The sequence below is a fragment of the Oncorhynchus mykiss genome, chromosome 4 (genome assembly GCF_057628025.1).
Source record: "Oncorhynchus mykiss isolate SJ-2025 chromosome 4, ASM5762802v1, whole genome shotgun sequence".
Taxonomy (NCBI): Eukaryota; Metazoa; Chordata; class Actinopteri; order Salmoniformes; family Salmonidae; genus Oncorhynchus; species Oncorhynchus mykiss.
This window is the reverse complement of record NC_143025.1, coordinates 12,854,748-12,874,754: the sequence shown is the minus strand read 5'-3', so window position 1 is coordinate 12,874,754 and position 20,007 is coordinate 12,854,748. Positions and strand designations below refer to the sequence as shown.

Here is a 20,007-nt window from a genome sequence, read left to right as displayed (position 1 = left end):
ACAATTTGGAATATTTTGTGTATGTCCATGACATGAAATACAAATAAAAATCTATTGAAATTACAGGTTGTAATACAACAAAATAGGAAAAAAGGGGGATGAATACTTTTGCAAGGCACCGTAGATCGGTGATAAAAAAAAGTATAATTTTTGCCATTTTTAATTCAGGCTGTAACGCAACATCATGTGAAATAGATCAAAGTGTATGAATACTTTCTGAAGGCACTGCATGAATAAATGTGTCCAACACACCACCACCTGTTGTTATGTTGGGCACATACTGACCAAATAAAGATGTTATGAAACATTTTTTTCTCATATACATGTTTTGCTAAAGTAACGGTTAATGAAATACAGTCAAAACAGCTCGCTCAATCAAGCATGATGGTCTTGTAAGTATAAAAGCAAACTTAATTTCATATAATTAAAACAAGTTTGAAAAGGTAGTGGAATGGAATGTAGTGTGTAAAGAGTCCAATACAAATCACATTATTGTGTGATCACCTCTTCTAAGAGTATGAATGAGGCTGATTGCGAAGGTTTGAATCCTAATCAACCTGCATACACATTGTTTGAAGTGCAATAGACCAACATGGGCTACTGTAGTAGGTCAAAGCTGTGTACTAGAAAACCTTGGTAGAGCATGGGTGGAGTTGGCATTGTGGTCCTCATGTGAATTTCCTTTCTGTTTTGGCTTCACACCAATGTCTACTTCTCACTTAAAACATAATTTTTGTTTCTAATAGGTATAGGTGAGTGTTCACTGCTGTTTGGAGCCCAAGTTCCTTGGTGTTCCATGAGGACAGGGCTTTCCATGCAGTGTCACATTCTGTCCTTTGACATTTGCCAGGCATTATTTATTCATTCACAATGGCCTTCTCATGCACACTCAATAAACAACTTTAGCATTTTGTCGTCACGCACCATTTCTGACCCACCAACTGAGACATGATTGACATACATAGAGCATTAAAATGTCACACACAGCTTGACTACATAGGAAAATCCATTCGACCGACACATAAAGATGCACTGCTGCGCCACTGCAATATAACTCAATGGCGACCTGTGGGCGCAGATTGATTTACCTTGTGTAATCCCCCTCACCTTAAACGCCCGAGCATGGCAGTTGATTGCTTGGTTCAGGACTAATCTCTCATGCTTGTGTAACGTTTTTATTGCTCCTTTTTGTTCATTTTTGAAAGATGTGGCAGCTCAAAGCCTGTATGTCTAGCATTATTCAGTGATAGGTTGAAGCAGAACCGCAGGTGCTTTTCCCCTGAGTTGGATTCTAACCTTTAAGTGTCAGAAGAAGCAAAATTGCTTTGAGGGAATAAGCATACAAACTCAACTGAGGTCAGAGAAGGCCTAGGCTGCTCTCGATGCAGGCTGCCTAGAGTCACACAAGCAGCCATTTGACCCATGCTGCAGTGATAACGATAGAGTCATTCGCTCTCCAGGGGGAATTCAAGATAGGTCATGCCTCATGATATTAGTTCAAAGTAGGGTGATATGGCGTAAAAATCATATCTCTGTTTTTTTTCTCAATCCCATGGGTGATTCATGATCTTGTTTTTCTTTTCTCAAAATACAATTAAACCACAAGGCACTGCATTTCAAACAGCAATAATATAATGAATTCAGGCTGAATATAAGCCTTCCACCACCATAGCACCCACTAAAAATGTAACTATTTTATCAAACTAGTTTAACCAGCTATTTCACAATAATCACTGATCTGGCTTTCAAGTTTGTCAATGAAATGCCCTTTTTGTCAAAATAAATACCAGAACCATGCACAATGCACATCCCCACTAAAAATGACCAACTTCTTGTAACAAGCATTATAGAAAAATAACACAGGTCTCATAAACAACCTTTCAAGCACAAGCTCACATTGTAGTGAGTAACCAGATAAATATTAATATTTTGAGTCTAGCCAACTTGGATCTATTTACTGGCTAACAAGGTTGAACAGTTGACCTGTTATGAACACACCCCCCTGTCCATCTCCAACTGTTAGAACAGCATGCTAGCCTGTCCACTTTGTTTAGATGTTGAAATCAAGGGGCCTACTTGTACACATAAGACAATGCTTTTTTATCAGAATGAGAACGAGTTGCCAATTCTTTATATAAATGTGTAATTTTATGCTCATTGCACATTTATAAAATGACTAGACAGGTAGCACATAACAGTCTGTGGCTAAAATGTTGCTAGCGGTATGTGCTACAACAATGCCACAAGCAACAGAAGCTGAGCATTCATTTTCCAGAAACAAAGTTAATTGATATTCTAGTAGGGTCATATTTCTGGAGTTGCGACATAAAAAGATGTCATTAGAAAGGTTAAAGGGAAATTTCTAAATTTTTCATATTCATCATCTCCAGCACCACCCCAACAGCAACATATGTGAAAATTCTACGTTTCTACACTACCAGTCAAACGTTTTTGAACACCTACTCATTCAAGGGTTTTTCTTTATTTTTAAAAATATTTTCTACATTGTAGAATAATAGTGAAGACATCAAAACTATGGAATAACACATATGGAATAATGTAGTAACCAAAAAAGTGTTGAACAAATCAAAATATATTTTATATTTGAGATTCTTCAAATATCCACCCTTTGCCTTGATGACAGCTTTGCACACTCTTTGAAATATCTCAACCATCTTCACCTGGAATGCTTTTCCAACAGTCTTGAAGGGGTTCCCACATATGCTGAGCGCTTGTTGGCTGCATTTCCTTCACTATGCAGTCCGACTCATCCCAAACCATCTCAATTGGGTCGAAGTCGGGGAATTGTGGAGGCCAGGTCATCTGATGCCGCATTCCATCACTCTCCTTCTTGGTAAAATAGCCCATACACAGCCTGGAGGTGTGTTGGGTCAATGACCTGTTGAAAAACAAATGACTGTCCCACTAAGCCCAAGCCAGATGGGATGGTGTATCACTGCAGAATGCTTTGGTAGCCATGGTGGTTAAGTGTGCCTTGAATTCTAAATAAATTGCAGACAGTGTCACCAGCAAAACACCCCACAGCACTTCCTCCTCCTTGTTTTACGGTGGGAAATGTACATGCGGAGATCATCCTTTCAACCACACTACGTCTCACAAAGACACAGCGGTTGGAAACAAAAATCTCCAATTTGGACTCTATTGTCCATTGCTCGTGTTTCTTGGCCCAATCAAGTCTCCTCTTTTCATTGGTGTCCTTTAGTAGTGGATTCTTTGCAGCAATTCGACCATGAAGGCCTGATTCACAGTCTCCTCTGAACAGTTGATGTTCAGATGTGTCTGTTACTTGCACTCTGTGAAGCATTTATTTGGGCTGCAATTTCTTGAAATGTTCCATATTGACTGACCTTCATGTCTTAAAGTAATGATGGAGTGTCATTTCTCTTTGCTTATTTGAGCTATTCTTGCCATAATATGGACTTGGTCTTTTACCTTGTCACCACAAAACTGATTGGCTCAAACGCATTAAGAAGGAAAGAAATTCCACAAATGAACTTTGAAGAAGGCACAACTGTTAAGTGAAATGCATTCCAGGTGACTACATCATGAAGCTGGTTGAGGAAATGCCAAGTGTGCAAAGCTGTCATCAAGGCAAAGGGTTGCAGACTATCTCTCCTCACTAGATGGTTGAAGTTTTGTGCAGATCATCTCTCCTCACTAGCTGGTTGAAATTGTGTGCCCACAAGCAGCAATGCTTATTATTTTGCATTGCTAAATCTGACATGGCATGATTGAAAAACTACAGATGTCTTTGTTTCACACACACACCACATTGGTGTCACTGACCATTACTTACTACCTTTAGGTATACTATGTTAATAGACAAGGCTGCCGTCTCTTGTCCCTTTTATTTTGTTATCGTCATTGAAGCACTAGAGATCTCTATAAAAATCTAACGAGAATACAGTATAAGAGGAGTAAACCGAGTTTGTTGTGTGACTTCTTTTGCCTGTCCATTTGGCTCAGAGATTAGATCAGTTTGCTTTCTGTATCAGAGGGGCAGAGGCAGAATCACCTAATGGAAATGTATGTCTTTGTCATAATTTAAATTAAATGTAAAGAAAAGTACAGCCAATACAATCTCAGATCTGGTTGCATTATGAAGCACCTTTCAGCAAGAATACATGTGTCCATCAAAAAGGTTTTGGTGTGACACTTTCTGTCTGCAAAATAACCAACATCTTACCAAAGATATTGGAATATTGCAGGTTACAGGTGCATCATTGAACAGGATCCCATACTGACTGTTGGTATCTGCATGGTATCTGCACAGTATCCGCATAGTATTGCCGTCATGGACAATGTAAAAAAAGATCCATCTTACTGCAAGTATTTTGACTGGTCTTTTTCCACATGCCAGTGCTATTTAACATATTGTTGAGTCTAGCATGTTGTTTGAGGGCAGATGAGGGCTTTGAATGGCATTGATTTGCCTAGCCTGTTCTAAAGACCCTTGTGATGTAACATTCCATGGGTCGTGTTCATGGTCCTCCGACCTTTGTCAGGTTTAGTCACAAACACAGCCCATGCAGAGCCACCACAAAGGTCTAAAGCTTCAGGTTAGAAAGCCTCCAAAAACAAACAACTCTAACCGTTCTTGACAGGTTCTGTTTCTGCTGTTCAGTGTGTGAACATAATGAAAAGTTCAAACAGACAAGTCTGCATTACTTTGCTCAGAAATGAGAGTTCAACCAGGGGGAGAGTAACACTATTCTTCTATTCATTTTGGGATGCATGTACAGATTATCATCCTGTTGCAGATCTTTCCTGCAATGCAGGAGGTTTAAAAAGGCTTCTGAAGTTTGTTTTGTCCCTACGAAAATGTCCATCAATAATATTTCACATAATAATTCACCTTTCCTGTTGCTGCAGCATTATGATGGTTCAGATTAAGATCCTGTATCTGATACTATATGAATTCTAGACAATACAAAATGCCATACAGTTGTTAATAATTCCTTTCCCTCCTTCGTCTCTAGGGTTAGGAGGGCATGCTGACGACATCGCCAGAAGGAAAGAGGAGTTTGGACAGAACGTTATACCTCCAAAAAAGCCAAAAACATTTCTTCAGTTAGTGTGGGAAGCGTTGCAAGATGTGACACTAATTATCCTAGAAGTGGCAGCCATCATTTCATTAGGCCTTTCTTTTTATAGACCTCCAGATGCCGAAAGAGAAAGTAAGTATCTATTCTTATTTGAAATACCATGTCCTCTAATGCAGTGCTTCCCAAACTTGTACCCCTTCAAACATTCAACATCCAGCTGCGAACCCCCTCTAGCACCTGGGTCAGCGCACTCTCAAATGTTGTTTTTTGCCATCATTGTAAGCCCGCCACACACACGCTATACATTTATTAAACATAAGAATGAGTGTGAGTTTTTGTCACAACCCGGCTCATGGGAAGTGACAAAGAGCTCTTATAGGACCAGGGCACAAATAATAATGTAATAATAATCAATAATTATGCTCTTTATTTAGCCATCTCACATATGAAACCTTATTTGTTAATTGAAAATTGTAAATAACTCAACACAGGTTAATGAGAAGGGTGTGCTTGAAAGGATGCACATAACTCTGCAATGTTGGATTGTATTGTAGAGAGTCTGTCTTAAATAATCTTCCACACACAGCCTGTGCCTGTTTAGTTTTCATGCTAGTGAGGGCCGAGAATCCACTCTCACATAGGTACGTGGTTGCAATGGGCATCAGTGTCTTAACAGCGTGATTTGCCAAGGCAAGAAACTCTGAGCGCAGCCCTATCCAGAAATCTGGCAGTGGCTTCTGATTAAATTACATTTTCACAGAACTGCTTGTTGCAATTTCGATGAGGGTCTCTTGTTCAGATATCGGTAAGTGGACTGGAGGCAGGGCATGAAAGGGATAACGAATCCAGTTGTTAATGTCATCTGTTTCGGGAAAGTACCTGGGTAATTGCACACCCAACCCACTCAGGTGCTTCGCTCTATTACATTTGACATTGTTCGTAAGCTTGAGTTCATTTCCACACAGAAAAAATACAATTATGGAAAGACATGTGTGTTGTCAGTTAATGCAGACAGAGAGGAGCTCCAACTTCATAGCCTCAATTTTGTCCCGCACATTGAATATAGTTGCGGAGAGTCCCTGTAATCCTAGATTCAGATCATTCAGAGAAAAAACATCCCCAGATAGGCCAGTAGTGTGAGAAACTCGTCATCATGCAAGCGTTCAGACAAGTGAAAATTATGGTCAGTAAAGAAAACTTTAAGCTTGTCTCTCAATTTAAAAAAACGTGTCAATACTTTGCCCCTTGATAACCAAAGCACTTCTGTATGTTGTAAAAGCATTACATGGTCGCTGCACATATCATTGCATAGTGCAGAAAATACACAAGAGTTCAAAGGCCTTGCTTTAATACAATTGTAGTGTCCAAAATGTATTTCAAACTGTCAGGCATTCCCTTGGCAGCAAGAGCCTCTCGGTGGATGTTGCATTGTACCCAAGTGGCGTCGGGAGCAACTGCTTGCACTCACGTTACCACTCCACTATGTCTCCCTGTCATGGCTTTTGCGCCATCAGTACAGATACCAACACATCCTGACCACCAAAGTCCATTTGATATCACAAAGCTGTCCAAATATCCTCTCATGTTGTCCTGGTTTCCAGTGGTTTGCGGAAGAGGATGTCTTCCTTAATTGACCCACCATAAACGTAACGGACATATACCAGGAGCTGTATACCAGGAGCTGTGCCAGGCCCGCCACGTCTGTTGACTCATCCAGCTGTAACGCATATACTTCACTGGCTTGTATGTGAAGGAGTAGTTGTTTTTCGAAACATCTCCTGTCATGTCATTGATGCATTGTGAAACAGTGTTGTTTGATGAAGACATTGTCTGTATAGTTTTTTGGGCCTTTCCCTCAGCATTGTCCCAGCCATATCCGCGGCAGCAAGAAGAAGTAAGTCCTCCACAATAGTATGGGGCTTGCCTGTCCTAGCCACTCGGTAGCTCAGTGTCACGCCCTGGCCATAGAGAGGCTTTTATTCTCTATGTTGGTTAGGCCAGGGTGTGACTAGGGTGGGCATTCTATGTTCCTTTTTCTATGTTTTTGTATGTCGTTGATTTTGGCCGGGTATGGTTCTCAATCAGGGACAGCTGTCTGTCCCTTGTCTCTGATTGAGAACCATACTCAGGAAGCTCTTGCCCAACAAGGTTTTTTGTGGGTAGTTGTTTTCTGTTTTGTGTATTGCACCTTGCAGAACTGTTCATTTGTTGTTTTTGTTCAAGTGTTCGTATTTATTAAACGTATTATGAATGCTTACCACGCTGCATCTTGGTCCTCTTCTCCTTCTCCCGACAACATTCGTTACAAAACTACCCACCACCAAAGGACCAATCAGCGTGTAATGGACTCCTGGACATGGGAGGAAATATTGGACGGCAACGGACCCTGGGCACAGCCGGGAGAGTATCGCCGTCCGAAAGAGGAGCTGGAGGCAGCTAGAGCGGCGCGGCAACACTACGAGGAATTGGCTCGAGGTAACGTGCACGAGAGGCAGCCCCAGAACTTTTTTTGATTGACGGAGTCAGGTAGGAGACCTGAGCCAACTCCCTGTGCTTACCATGGCGAGAGAGTGAACGGGCAGGCACCGTGTTATGCGGTGAAGCGCACGGTGTCCCCAGTGCACACGCATAGCCCGGTGCGCTACATCGCTGCTCCTCGAATCGGCCGGGCTAGAGTGGGCATCGAGCCAGGAGGGATGATGCCAGCTCAGCGCATCTGGTCTCCAGTGCGTCTCCTTGGCCCGGGTTATACTGCACCAGCCCTACGCACGGTGTCCCCGGTTCGCCAGCACAGCCCAGTGCGGCCTGTTCCAACTCTCCGCACTTGCCGGGGTATCCAGCCAGGACAGGTTGTGCAGGCTCGTTGCTCGAGACCTCCAGTGCGCCTCCACACCCCAGCGCATCCGGTGCCTCGGCCAAGGAGGAGGCCGCCTGTATGTCTCCCCTCCTGTCCGGAGCCGCCAGAGCCGCCCGTCTGTCCGGAGCCGCCAGAGCCGCCCGTCTGTCCGGAGTCGCCAGAGTCACCCTTCACTCCGGAGAATACTTACCACGCTGCACCTTGGTCCTCTTCTCCTTCTCCCGACGACATTCGTTACACTCAGCATCTAGCCCCTTCTTATTAATGGTATCTGTTGCTTTTACACATGTCTTACTTCTCGAAAGTAGTCTTTATTCTAGCTCAATAAACTCCTGTGGCTTATTTTTCAAATGGTCATGTTTTGTTTCTAAATGTCTGCGCAAGAGTGAAGGTTTACCGAGACAGAGTAACAGTTAATGTGATTGGATGTTAATTATTTGATTAGGCTAGTTGTATTTGACATTGTGTTATTATTTTGCTGAACACTAGATGGTTTCATTTCATTTCTGCCAGTGAAACTAGGCTACTCAGGCGAGAAAGAAACATCACCCAAATGTGTAGCCCCGTTGGAAAATATAAATGTACTGTTTGAAAATGTGAATCACATTTTTATTTGGCGTACCCCCCACGGCATTGCGCGTACCCCTGGGGGTACCCCAGTTTGGGAATACATGCTCTAATGGTTTAATCACCAGGTGATTCATATTTACTCAATCAAATACCAAAAGATTTGATTGTTGCTAATTTGCAACTGTAAACTTCATGCATGCAGCCATACATGCGTCTGGTTTGTGCAGTTGCTGGTAATTGGTTATTGGACGGATAGTTAGTATTTCATTGCAGACCAAAACAAGCAGATCTAATTTCAGACGGCACTTTGTTTCTGTGTCTTCCTGGGGATCGTCACAAGTCTCTGACTTTGTTGATAGAAAGAGATACTGCTTGGTACAAATTGTGAGTATCCTGCCTATTATCTAATCATAAAGGGGTTCACTCTGAAACTGATACACTTCAATCAATCCATAATCCCATTCCACAAAGGACTTCAGTGGCAGTAGTCGGTCGCAGTGTACTTCCTGGGATCAAGACAGTGTACTTCCTGTTTTATAATCATTGTAGGATACTTTCTGTGGGATCCTTTGGGTAATGGCCATGCTACCAAAGACAAAATTGTCAATGTCATCAGAATGAATGAGCTACTTGTCCTCAATTTAGGGTTAGGCCTGAGGTATAAAACACAATTCTGGAGGGAATGCAATGTACTTCTGTCCTTTGTAGCACGTCCAGATAGTGACAACTGTCCTTTTCTTTCAGATTGTGGGAAGGCAGCGGGAGGAGTGGAGGATGAGGGGGAGGCAGACACGGGCTGGATTGAGGGTGCAGCCATCCTCCTGTCTGTCGTCTGTGTGGTCCTGGTGACAGCGTTCAATGACTGGAGTAAAGAGAAGCAGTTCCGCGGGCTGCAGAGCCGTATTGAACAGGAGCAGAAGTTCACGGTGGTCCGCGGAGGCCAAGTCATCCAGATCCACGTGGCTGAGATAGTAGTCGGCGATGTTGCACAAGTGAAATACGGTATGGTCCTGAAAGAAAAATGCCGTTCTGTGTTTATTTGTGTGTGTGTCCGTGTGCTAGCTTGCATACAGTATGTGTGTGTGCCCTAAAACCAAAGAGCAATCCTACTTTTTTCCTCTACTCTGTCTGAATCTGGGGTAAATGAGCTAACTCACCCAGCTGAACAGTCTGGTGTATGTGTATGTTTTTCCAGGTGACCTTCTTCCTGCTGATGGTGTGCTAATCCAGGGAAATGATTTGAAAATCGATGAAAGCTCTCTAACCGGTGAATCTGACCATGTCAAGAAGACATTGGATAACGATCCCATGCTGCTGTCAGGTAATGATGATGAGCCTTCCTCTCTTCATATAATATGGCTGATGTCTAGTTACAAATCCAATATGGATCAGACTGTATAACGCCCAGTGGTATCACTCCCCTTTCAAGCTAAAATCCTTAGTTGATACGTACTTTTAAAAAAACTTATTAGTGAGAGATATTGATTCTTGAAAAAATAACTTTATAAATGCCTCATGAGCTTTGTTCAACTGTTGTACCCCATCTAAAGCTAGTTTTACTACAATGTTTATCAACAACATAAAACAAACTCTGTATAGCCTTTAAACATGGTTAAAAATGTCATTTTGATATCCATGCTGTATCACATCCGGCCGTGATTGGGAGTCCCATAGGGTGGCGCACAATTGGCCCAGCATCGTCCGGGTATGGCCGGAGTAGGCCGTCATTGTAAATAAGAATTTGTTCTTTAACTGACTTGCCTAGTTAAATAAAGGTTAAATAAAATTTAAAAAACAATTATAATATCACGGATGGTCAGTCCTTTTTAAAGAAACAGAGGTGGGGTGTCGCTTTGTAATTGTTTTAATTAATGAGGGAGTTCTGTTAATTCCCCGGGCACGTCCCGGGTGAAGCGGGTTAGCGTTGATTGCATTTGTTTTGGAACTGAGTTGCCTCCCGGGCGTGAGCCAGGTGCCCTCGTTCTGGCTAACGGCGAAGTTGGCTCAAAACAAAGGCTACGTAGTTTGAAGCACGTGGAGTAATGTGTAGGATTCTGTGTTTTCAAATGCAAACATGATTGATTTTGAAAATGAAAAGTAGTTTGAAAATTCAAACATATATTTTCTGGTTTCTGAACGATGCATCATCCTGCCTTGTTGACAACAGATTACTGTTCCATTTGAGAAGGGCTCTTCTACCTCGCCGGTTTTGCATGTTCACGTCATGGGCCATAGCCCCATGCAATTCGCAACATATCATACTGGCTGAAATGATACAAGACCTTTTGGAGCGTCACTTTAATCAAACGTCCTCATGGATTGTAGCTTGAAGGCTTGACTGCCACTGCACAACACGACCACATGGGTCTCCTTGTTTGTAGACTACTACTAAGAGATGATAATAGATTGAGGCACTTGTTTTTCTCCCTTGAAATACTATAGTTGCTGTGGCACTGGCAGGCACCCCAAAAAAAAGTGAATGAATGGGGATTTAGGTGATGGAATGGACCATTTGATTTCCCATCCCTACTCAAGTAGAGAATAACAACATTTACTACTCATGCCCTGTCTATCATGACCAAAATATACCATGGCCTGGTATATATTATTATATTATTGTTGTGAGAGAGGCTAGGACACAGCTGACGCTTAAACTGACTAGCCAAAACTTCAAACTGTCCCTTAACCAAACCCTTAGCCCTGACCCTAACACTTACCCTACCTCGTAACCCTAATCTTAACCTAATTTTAATACATGATGAAATTAAATATCTGTTTGGTGCATCAGACGTTATAGCCTTTTCCTATTACTGTCAATCACTCTTCTTAAGAGCTCTTAGGAGTCAACAGCTACTTGAAACAGCACGCTCTCTATTCCTCCATAGATACTGTTAGGCCATACAAGTTTAATTACATATTTATTACATATTTAACAGATGCCCCTCTTCACTTTTCTCAAACATGCAATAAAAGTCTGAAAATGTACCATCCCATTTTAGTTGGAGAGATTCCATTGTTAAGGTTCATGTGATCATGTCTGTCGCATGTCTGTCTTTTATTTCGTCAGGTACCCACGTCATGGAGGGTTCTGGGAAGATATTGATCACAGCAGTAGGTGTCAACTCCCAGACCGGCATCATTTACACACTACTTGGAGCCGAGGAAGACGAAGATGACGATGAGGATGAAAAGGCGGAGAAGGAAAGGAAAAAGAGGGAGAAAGAGGAGAAGAAGAAAGAGAATGAGAGGAAAAAGAAAGAGAAGAAAGAAAAGAAGGACAAGAAAGACAAACTGGACAAGAAAAGTATGTTGAACTGGATTGTTCTTTCATAGCCATCTGTCACTAAATGTGTCAAACAAACCTCTCACCTCTGCCATTGTAATAACTGTTACGAATAGACCCACTTGCTTTTTATTGAGACTCGCCATAGGAGTAAACATAAAATGGAATTGTTTTGAGAAACTCTGTCCAACAAGTGTTGTAAGATATTCGATTATGCTATCATTTATCCTATAAGGCATACACTTGCTACATTGTTCCAGTGGCATGACATAAAGCTATCTGCTTCCATAGAGGTGATGGCAGACAGGGTTATTCTCCCTTTATTAACTGAAGTGGTCAATCAATCATTCAAGAGAGATAGTAAAATTACGTTTTTGGCTTTGGGTCATCTATTAAAATGCCTGAAAATGTGAAGCTATCTTCAATGTTAAGATGTCTGCCTATGGTGTGTGAGTGACATGCACATTCAATACTTCCACTCAGATGCTGGGCCAATGATTAAAACACTATGAATAACAAAGTTCCCACTTTACACCACACTACACAAACAGTTTCTATAGCTGAATTGTGGTGCATGTTAATCACAGCATGTGGGAGCACTATAGAAGATGCAGATTTAAGATCTCAGCTGGTTAACATATCAGTTAACTGGCTGCAGTTGGGTCAGTTGGACCATGAACCTCTCTCCTGTCACACCCCGGCTAAAAACAGTTACTGCCTGTGAATTAAACAACCTGGTCCTTAGCTTCCTGCCAAGAGTGTTAGAGGAGCGTTGTGTTTAAGTCTGTAATCCCAGTATCATTGATCAGGGGATTGTCATAGTGAGGGAGTACACTATTAGGGAGTTGAGACAGAAATGCATGTCAGAGCATTTACACCTCTTAGTTTCCAATGCGATGTATAAGGGCTAGCCGTCAATAAAACTCACATCCAATGGAACACATTACAACTAGAAGGGTTTTGCCACTCTGCAAATGTGAGAAGCTCTTTGCTGATGTGTAAATGGATACGTTTTTAAGTGCAGTGGTTTCTTTCTCTCCACAGATAAGAAAGATGAGAAAAACAAGAAAGGTAGGTTTGTTATTGTGTGTTATATCTATATTGAAGCTGCTAGTTTTTATTTGTGTGCACTTCACGAGCATGGTGTGTTTATATTGAGTACTGTATAGTTTGGTTTGTGTGTTTATTTAGACTCTGTATGATCTGGTCTGCGTGAGGTGGGTAAAGTCTGAGCTAGGCCTCGCTGCCGGTGCGGCCCTGTGTTTCCCTGAGGGCATATGGTAATGTGTGTGTCCCTGTGGTCTGAGCAGCAGGTGCTCTTGACTCCGCTCATGGTGATTAGGACCAAGGAGATTACAGCTCTTAATCTCAGCAGCTGCTTTCCCCCTCTGCTTTTCTTCCTTTAGCTAACAACCTGTACTGTTTTCGGATCAGCACACTTAAACACTTACACCCACACGCTCACTCACACATTTGCCTGGATGAACAAGGTCCCTTTACTTCACTTACTAACGTGTTGAGTATTTAGGGTTCTAGTGCGTGTGTGTTTGTACATTTACAGAACGTGGGCATGTTTTGGGATGTTGGCGGTTGGATTGGCTTGTAGAGAATCTCAGCCAAGAAAGAGCAATAATCCCCAGACTAGGATTAAAGACTGCGAGCCAAACACCATAGTGTCACTGCGGTGTATTACATAGAATAGCACCCCCTATCCGTTTCCATGCAGTATCAACAACTCCTGCCATCCAACTATGAATCCTTACACACCATTGTACTATTTTATTTCCCCCATTTAATTATTTGTTAATTGGATGCATCAACAATTCTTCTTACAATTATTGTATTAAGAGGTGCTCATGTTTGCTAATTTGACTTTTTTTCTAATGTATCTGGAAAAAATAAAGAGAGAACTGAAGGGAATGTTACAGTATTGTCGCGGTCGTCATGAGAAGTAGACCAAGGTGCAGAGTGGTCAGCGTACATTTTATTTGATAATGTCACCAACAAAAACAAAAATAACAAAAACGACCGTGAAGCTTACAAGGGCTAATAGTACCCCTAACAAAGACAACTTCCCACAAAACCAACAGGGAAAAAGCTGCCAAAGTATGATTCTCAATCAGAGACAACGATAGACAGCTGTCCCTGATTGAGAACCATACCAGGCCAAACACAAAGAAATAGAAAACATAGAAAATCAGAACATAGAACGCCCACCCCAAATCACACCCTGACCAAGCCAAAATAGAGACTGAGACCCCAAAGGTGTGGACTCCGGCCGCAAAACCTGAACCTATAGGGGAGGATCTGAGTGGGCATCTATCTGCGGTGGCGCCTCTGGTGTGGGGACCCTCGTTGCGGGCCCCGAACTGGGGACCCTCATTGCGGGCCCCGGACTGGGGACCCTCATTGCGGGCCCCGGACTGGGGACCCTCGTTGCGGGCCCCGGACTGGGGACCCTCGCTGCGGGCCCCGGACTGGGGACCCTCGCTGCGGGCCCCGGACTGGGGACCCTCGCTGCGGGCCCCGGACTGGGGACCCTCGTTGCGGGTCCCGGACTGTGGATCATCACTGATGGGAGGAGACGTATAGTCAGCCTGGTGCGTGGTGCTGCCACAGGGCCCTCCAGGCTGGGAAGGCATACAGGAGGCCTGGTTCTGGGAGCAGGCACAGGATGAACCAGGCTGTGGAGGAGCACTGGAGATCTGGTGCTTAACACGTGCACCTCTCCTTTTGGCTGAATGCCCACTTTAGCCCGGCACGGGCGGAGGGCAGGCATAGGACGCACTGAGCAGTCACAGCGCACCGGAGACACAGTGTGCAGAGCCGGCGCAGGATACCCTGGGCCGAAATGGCACACCGGAGACCAAGAGCTCTGAGTTGGCACAATCCGCCCTGGCTGGATGCCCATTCTTGAGTGGCACCGGAGACACTGTGCGTTTTCTCGCATAACACGGTGCTTGCCTGGTCACTTGCTCCCCGCTGTAAGCACGGGGAGTTGGCTCAGGTCTATAACCCGACTCCGCCAATCTCCCCTTGTGCCCCCCCAAATTTTGGGGGGGCTGCCTCTCATGCCTGCTTCGATGGTTAGCCTCCTCATATCGCCGCCGCTCCTCCTTCGCTGCAGTCATCTCCTCCTTTGGACAGCGATACTCCCCAGCCTGCCTCCAGGGTCCTTTACTGTCCAGGATCTCCTCCCATGTCCAGGAGTCCCTTTCACCACGCTGCTTGGTCCTTTGGTGGTGGGAAGTTCTGTCACAGCCATCGTCGGAATGAGACCAAGGTGCAGCGTGGTGAGCGTACATTTTCTTTTTATTTGATAATGTCACCAACAAAAATAACAAAAACGACCGTGCCGCTTACAAGGGCTAATAGTACCACTAACAAAGACAACTTCCCACAAAACCAACAGGGAAAAAGGCTTCCCAATCAGAGACAACGATAGACAGCTGTCCCTGATTGAGGAACCATACCCGGCCAAACACAAAGAAATAGAAAACATAGAAAATCATAACATAGAACGCCCAGCCCAAATCACACCCTGACCAAACCAAAATAGAGACATAAAAAGGCTCTCTAAGGTCAGGGCGTGACAAGTTTGATACTGTAGAAGTAGATTTCTCCTGGTTTTTACTGCCTTATTCCTTATTTTATTCCTTACACTCAGGGAGTACAATTACCCAGGGAGTATAGTTACTCAAGGACTATTGTTAGTTACTCAGGGAGTATAGTTAGTTACTCAGAGTCTAATTATTCAGGTAGTATAGTAATTTACTCAGGGAGTGTAGTTGCTTAGGGTGTATAGTTAGTTCCTCAGAAAGTATAGTTAGTTACTCTGGAATATATCCACTTCTGGAGTATAGTTAGTTACTAATGGAGTATAGTTAGTTACTCAGAGAGCATAGTTACTCAGTGTGTATAGTTACAGAGTATAGTTATTCTGGGAGTATAGTTACACTCTTGTCATCTCTGAGGAAATTCATTTTGATGGGCCAATGTTGTGAATTAGATGTGAACCCGATGTTTCCCAAAATGTCTCTATTTCAACTTAATGTCATTTGAACCCATCCTCTCGTCTCCCTCAGGTAAGTCTAAGGGTGGTGCAGGTGTGGAGATGCAGCCCCTAAACAGTGACGATGGAGGAGAGGAGAAGAAGAAAGCCAACCTACCAAAGAAGGAAAAGTCTGTGCTCCAGGGGAAGTTGACCAAATTAGCGGTGCAGATCGGCAAAGCAGGTAAGACCATCACAAGGGAAGCCCTCTATTTCAACCAAGCAAAATTTTGAATTCTGAAAGTGCGTTTGATTTCCACAGCAGATTGTCTCAGTTTGTCATCATTAAAGATATTTTCCTCTTTCATTGTGTTCACTCCTATCCTTTCACCTGTCCAGGCCTGTTCATGTCGGGATTGACAGTGATCATCCTGATAACTCTGTTTATGGTGGACACTTTCTGGATCCAGGGCCTACCATGGGTCGCGGACTGCACACCCATCTACATACAGTTCTGTGTCAAGTTCTTCATCATAGGTGTAACTGTGCTAGTGGTGGCCGTGCCCGAAGGTCTCCCCTTGGCCGTCACCATCTCATTGGCCTACTCTGTCAAAGTAGGTATCACTACCATGTTAACACAGTATGTATAATTCAGACAGGAGTTATTGAGAAACCCATTGCCAGATCACAAATAATAGCCTCCTCTCTTCTTCAGAAAATGATGAAAGACAACAACCTGGTGAGGCACCTGGATGCCTGTGAAACCATGGGCAACGCCACAGCCATCTGCTCTGACAAAACGGGGACATTAACCATGAACAGGATGACCGTGGTCCAGGCTTATCTGGGAGACAGGCACTACAGGGTGGTTCCTGAGCCTGACCTCATCCCAGGCAAAGTCTTGGACCTGCTCATTATGGGCATCGGAGTCAACTGTGCTTACACTTCCAAGATCATGGTAAGTGAAAATATTTCACTCTGTTGAGATTTTCAACTCTGGCAAACAGAACACAAAAAGATATGCAATAAAGCTATTTTCTTGGCAATCTTTTATTGACATCTGTTTAAATACATTGAGTGCCAGGTCAGGGATTTCAAGCCAGAGCCAAATCCTCTTGAGATCTGGGTACTTAGACTTTCATTTCGATCATGCATTGATATCAATGGGAAATATTTGTAAAGAATTGAATTTATGTTAGTTGATTTGAAGTTTGGAACTGACCTTAATGTGTAAATGGTTTGTCTCAGTCTCCTGAGAAGGAGGGCGGGCTGCCGCGCCAAGTGGGCAACAAGACTGAATGTGCCTTGCTGGGCTTTGCCTTGGATCTGAGACGGGACTATATGACCATCCGCAATGAGGTCCCAGAGGAGAAGCTCTTCAAGGTCTACACCTTCAACTCAGTCAGGAAGTCCATGAGCACGGTGCTAAAGAACGCAGATGGGAGCTACCGCATGTTCAGCAAAGGAGCATCAGAGATCCTCCTGAAGAAGTAGGCCGGGACTTTCTGTTTTTCCCTTTCGTGCAAATTAACTTGCTCAGTATTATTTGTCAGCAATATTAGAAACCTAATAGAAATATAAACTTAATAGAAATATAAACCTAATATATACAGTATATAAATATAAACCTAATATATACCATATATAAACTTAATATCAATATAAACCTAATATATACAGTCTATAAATATAAACCTAATATAAGGTATATAAACTTAATATAAACCTAATATAAATATAAACCTAAAATAAATTCCCTCTTTATCTCAACACAGGTGTTGTAAGATCATGACAGCCAATGGGGAGGCTAAGGTCTTTAAGTCCAGGGACAGAGATGACGTGGTGAAGAAGGTGATCGAGCCCATGGCCTCCGAGGGCCTCAGGACCATCTGCCTGGCCTACAGGGACTTCCCCCCTGCCGACGGCGAGCCTGACTGGGAAAACGAAACTGACATCCTCACCGGCCTCACCTGTTTGTGTGTGGTGGGCATCGAGGACCCCGTACGGCCAGAGGTAAAAGGGCCATTGGAGCCCAAACAAAGGTCCTTGTTGCAAAGGTCTAATTAATTGAAGAAGGTAAATGTTTGTGTTGCTATAACCCTCAACAGTGTACATGTATAATCACCCTAAAAAGGAAAGCAGGTGTTTGTGAGTGTGTCTCTGGGGCGTTGGATTATAAGCAAAACACACATTTCCTTAATCTGAAGAGAAAAAATGGACAGTAAGGTATTCTTCTTCCACCCTAGGTCCCTGACGCCATTAAGAGGTGTCAGCGCGCTGGCATCACGGTGCGCATGGTCACAGGGGACAACATCAACACGGCTCGGGCCATCGCTAGCAAGTGTGGCATACTGCAGCCCGGAGATGACTTCCTCTGTATAGACGGCAAAGAGTTCAACCGACGAATTAGAAATGAACTGGGAGAGGTAATATTCCTCTCACAAAATAGAACTGTTTCTGTAAAATAAAATGGGATGGTAGAGTAACCCAAGGAATGTCTACTTCCAGATTGAGCAGGAGCGCATTGATAAGATTTGGCCCAAACTCCGTGTGCTTGCAAGATCCTCACCCACTGACAAACATACCTTAGTGAAAGGTATGTTTGTGTTTTTTTTCTTCCATTCATCACTATTTTTGGAAAGTTACAGATACATTTTTAGGTCTCACATATTATCTAAAGGGATGATGCTTGCCTTTGTTCACAGGTATAATGGATAGCACTGTACAAGAACCAAGACAAGTTGTTGCTGTAACAGGAGATGGTACTAATGACGGCCCTGCCTTGAAGAAAGCTGATGTTGGATTTGCCATGGTATTATTATACTCCAAGATCTGGCACATGTTATGTCCCATCAATATTATATGAGTAGGTTCTCTCTCTCATTCAACCAGACGGATACTTTTGGTGCTGTGACTAATACGCTGTGACATGATGTGCCCACAGGGCATTGCAGGCACGGATGTGGCCAAAGAGGCCTCAGACATCATCCTGACAGATGACAACTTCAGCAGCATCGTCAAGGCGGTGATGTGGGGACGGAACGTCTACGATAGCATCTCAAAGTTTCTCCAGTTCCAGCTGACGGTTAATGTGGTGGCTGTCATTGTGGCCTTCACCGGAGCCTGCATCACACAGGTGAGACACTCTCTATTTCTGCCATGTCCATCCTTCCCATCTTACCTTTCTGCTTGTAAAGTTGAGGAACAGAGAGAGTCTAACTGCCTATAGGGAGTTTTTATTATCTACTCTACAAGTTACAACTGTCTTTGAAAAGTGGAGAGCTATACACAACTCAAACTACATCTCCCCTCAGGACTCTCCTCTCAAAGCTGTCCAGATGCTGTGGGTGAACCTGATCATGGACACCTTTGCCTCGCTGGCCCTGGCCACTGAGCCCCCAACTGAATCTCTCCTGCTGAGGAAGCCGTACGGCCGCAACAAGCCCCTCATCTCTCGAACCATGATGAAGAACATCTTGGGCCACGCTGTCTACCAGCTCACCATCATCTTCACTCTGCTGTTCGCCGGTGAGTACCGCCTGGGGGTCAATTCAATTAGTCGTGGCAATTGGACATTGACAATAAAGTTCATGTACTTTTTCCCCCTCTTTCCCTCCAACTTTGTTCTTGATAAAGTTATGAAAGCAAATGTATTGTATTACGTGATCCGTATTGCTGGTCTCCAGTGGGCCTTGTCAGTATGCACTGCACCTACAGTGAGGGAAAAAAGTATTTGATCCTCTGCTAATTTTGTACGTTTGCCCACTGACAAAGAAATGATCTGTCTATAAATGTAATGGTAAGTTTATTTGAACAGTGAGAGACAGAATAACAACAAAAATGTTATAAATGGATTTACATTTTAATGAGGGAAATAAAGTATTTGACCCCTCTGCAAAACATGACTTAGTACTTGGTGGCAAAACCCTTGTTGGCAATCACAGAGGTCAGACGTTTCTTGTAGTTGGCCACCAGGTTTGCACACATCTCAGGAGGGATTTTGTCCCACTCCTCTTTGCAGATCTTCTCCAAGTCATTAAGGTTTCGAGGCTGACGTTTGGCAACTCGAACCTTCAGCTCCCTCCACAGATTTTCTATGGGATTAAGGTCTGTAGACTGGCTAGGCCACTCCAGGACCTTAATGTGCTTCTTCTTGAGCCACTCCTTTGTTGCCTTGGCCGTGTGTTTTGGGTCATTGTCATGCTGGAATACCCATCCACGACCTATTTTCAAGAGGTTC

General features: G+C 43.5%; 1 protein-coding gene across 2 annotated transcripts in view; it reads left to right on the top strand.

Moving 5' to 3' along the window:
- The window catches only part of atp2b1b (ATPase plasma membrane Ca2+ transporting 1b), a 41,728-nt gene that overhangs the window by 17,554 nt on the left and 4,167 nt on the right, over positions 1-20,007 (top strand). For both annotated transcript variants that reach the window (XM_021598786.3, XM_090231140.1), the window contains exons 3-17: positions 5,001-5,198; positions 9,238-9,495; positions 9,689-9,814; positions 11,561-11,797; positions 12,821-12,847; positions 15,862-16,011; positions 16,167-16,381; positions 16,483-16,725; positions 17,016-17,257; positions 17,543-17,780; positions 18,014-18,193; positions 18,276-18,363; positions 18,473-18,579; positions 18,712-18,903; positions 19,082-19,295. In XM_021598786.3, coding sequence (XP_021454461.1) covers positions 5,001-5,198; positions 9,238-9,495; positions 9,689-9,814; positions 11,561-11,797; positions 12,821-12,847; positions 15,862-16,011; positions 16,167-16,381; positions 16,483-16,725; positions 17,016-17,257; positions 17,543-17,780; positions 18,014-18,193; positions 18,276-18,363; positions 18,473-18,579; positions 18,712-18,903; positions 19,082-19,295 — 2,715 coding nt within the window. The remainder of the gene's footprint in view (positions 1-5,000; positions 5,199-9,237; positions 9,496-9,688; positions 9,815-11,560; positions 11,798-12,820; positions 12,848-15,861; positions 16,012-16,166; positions 16,382-16,482; positions 16,726-17,015; positions 17,258-17,542; positions 17,781-18,013; positions 18,194-18,275; positions 18,364-18,472; positions 18,580-18,711; positions 18,904-19,081; positions 19,296-20,007) is intronic.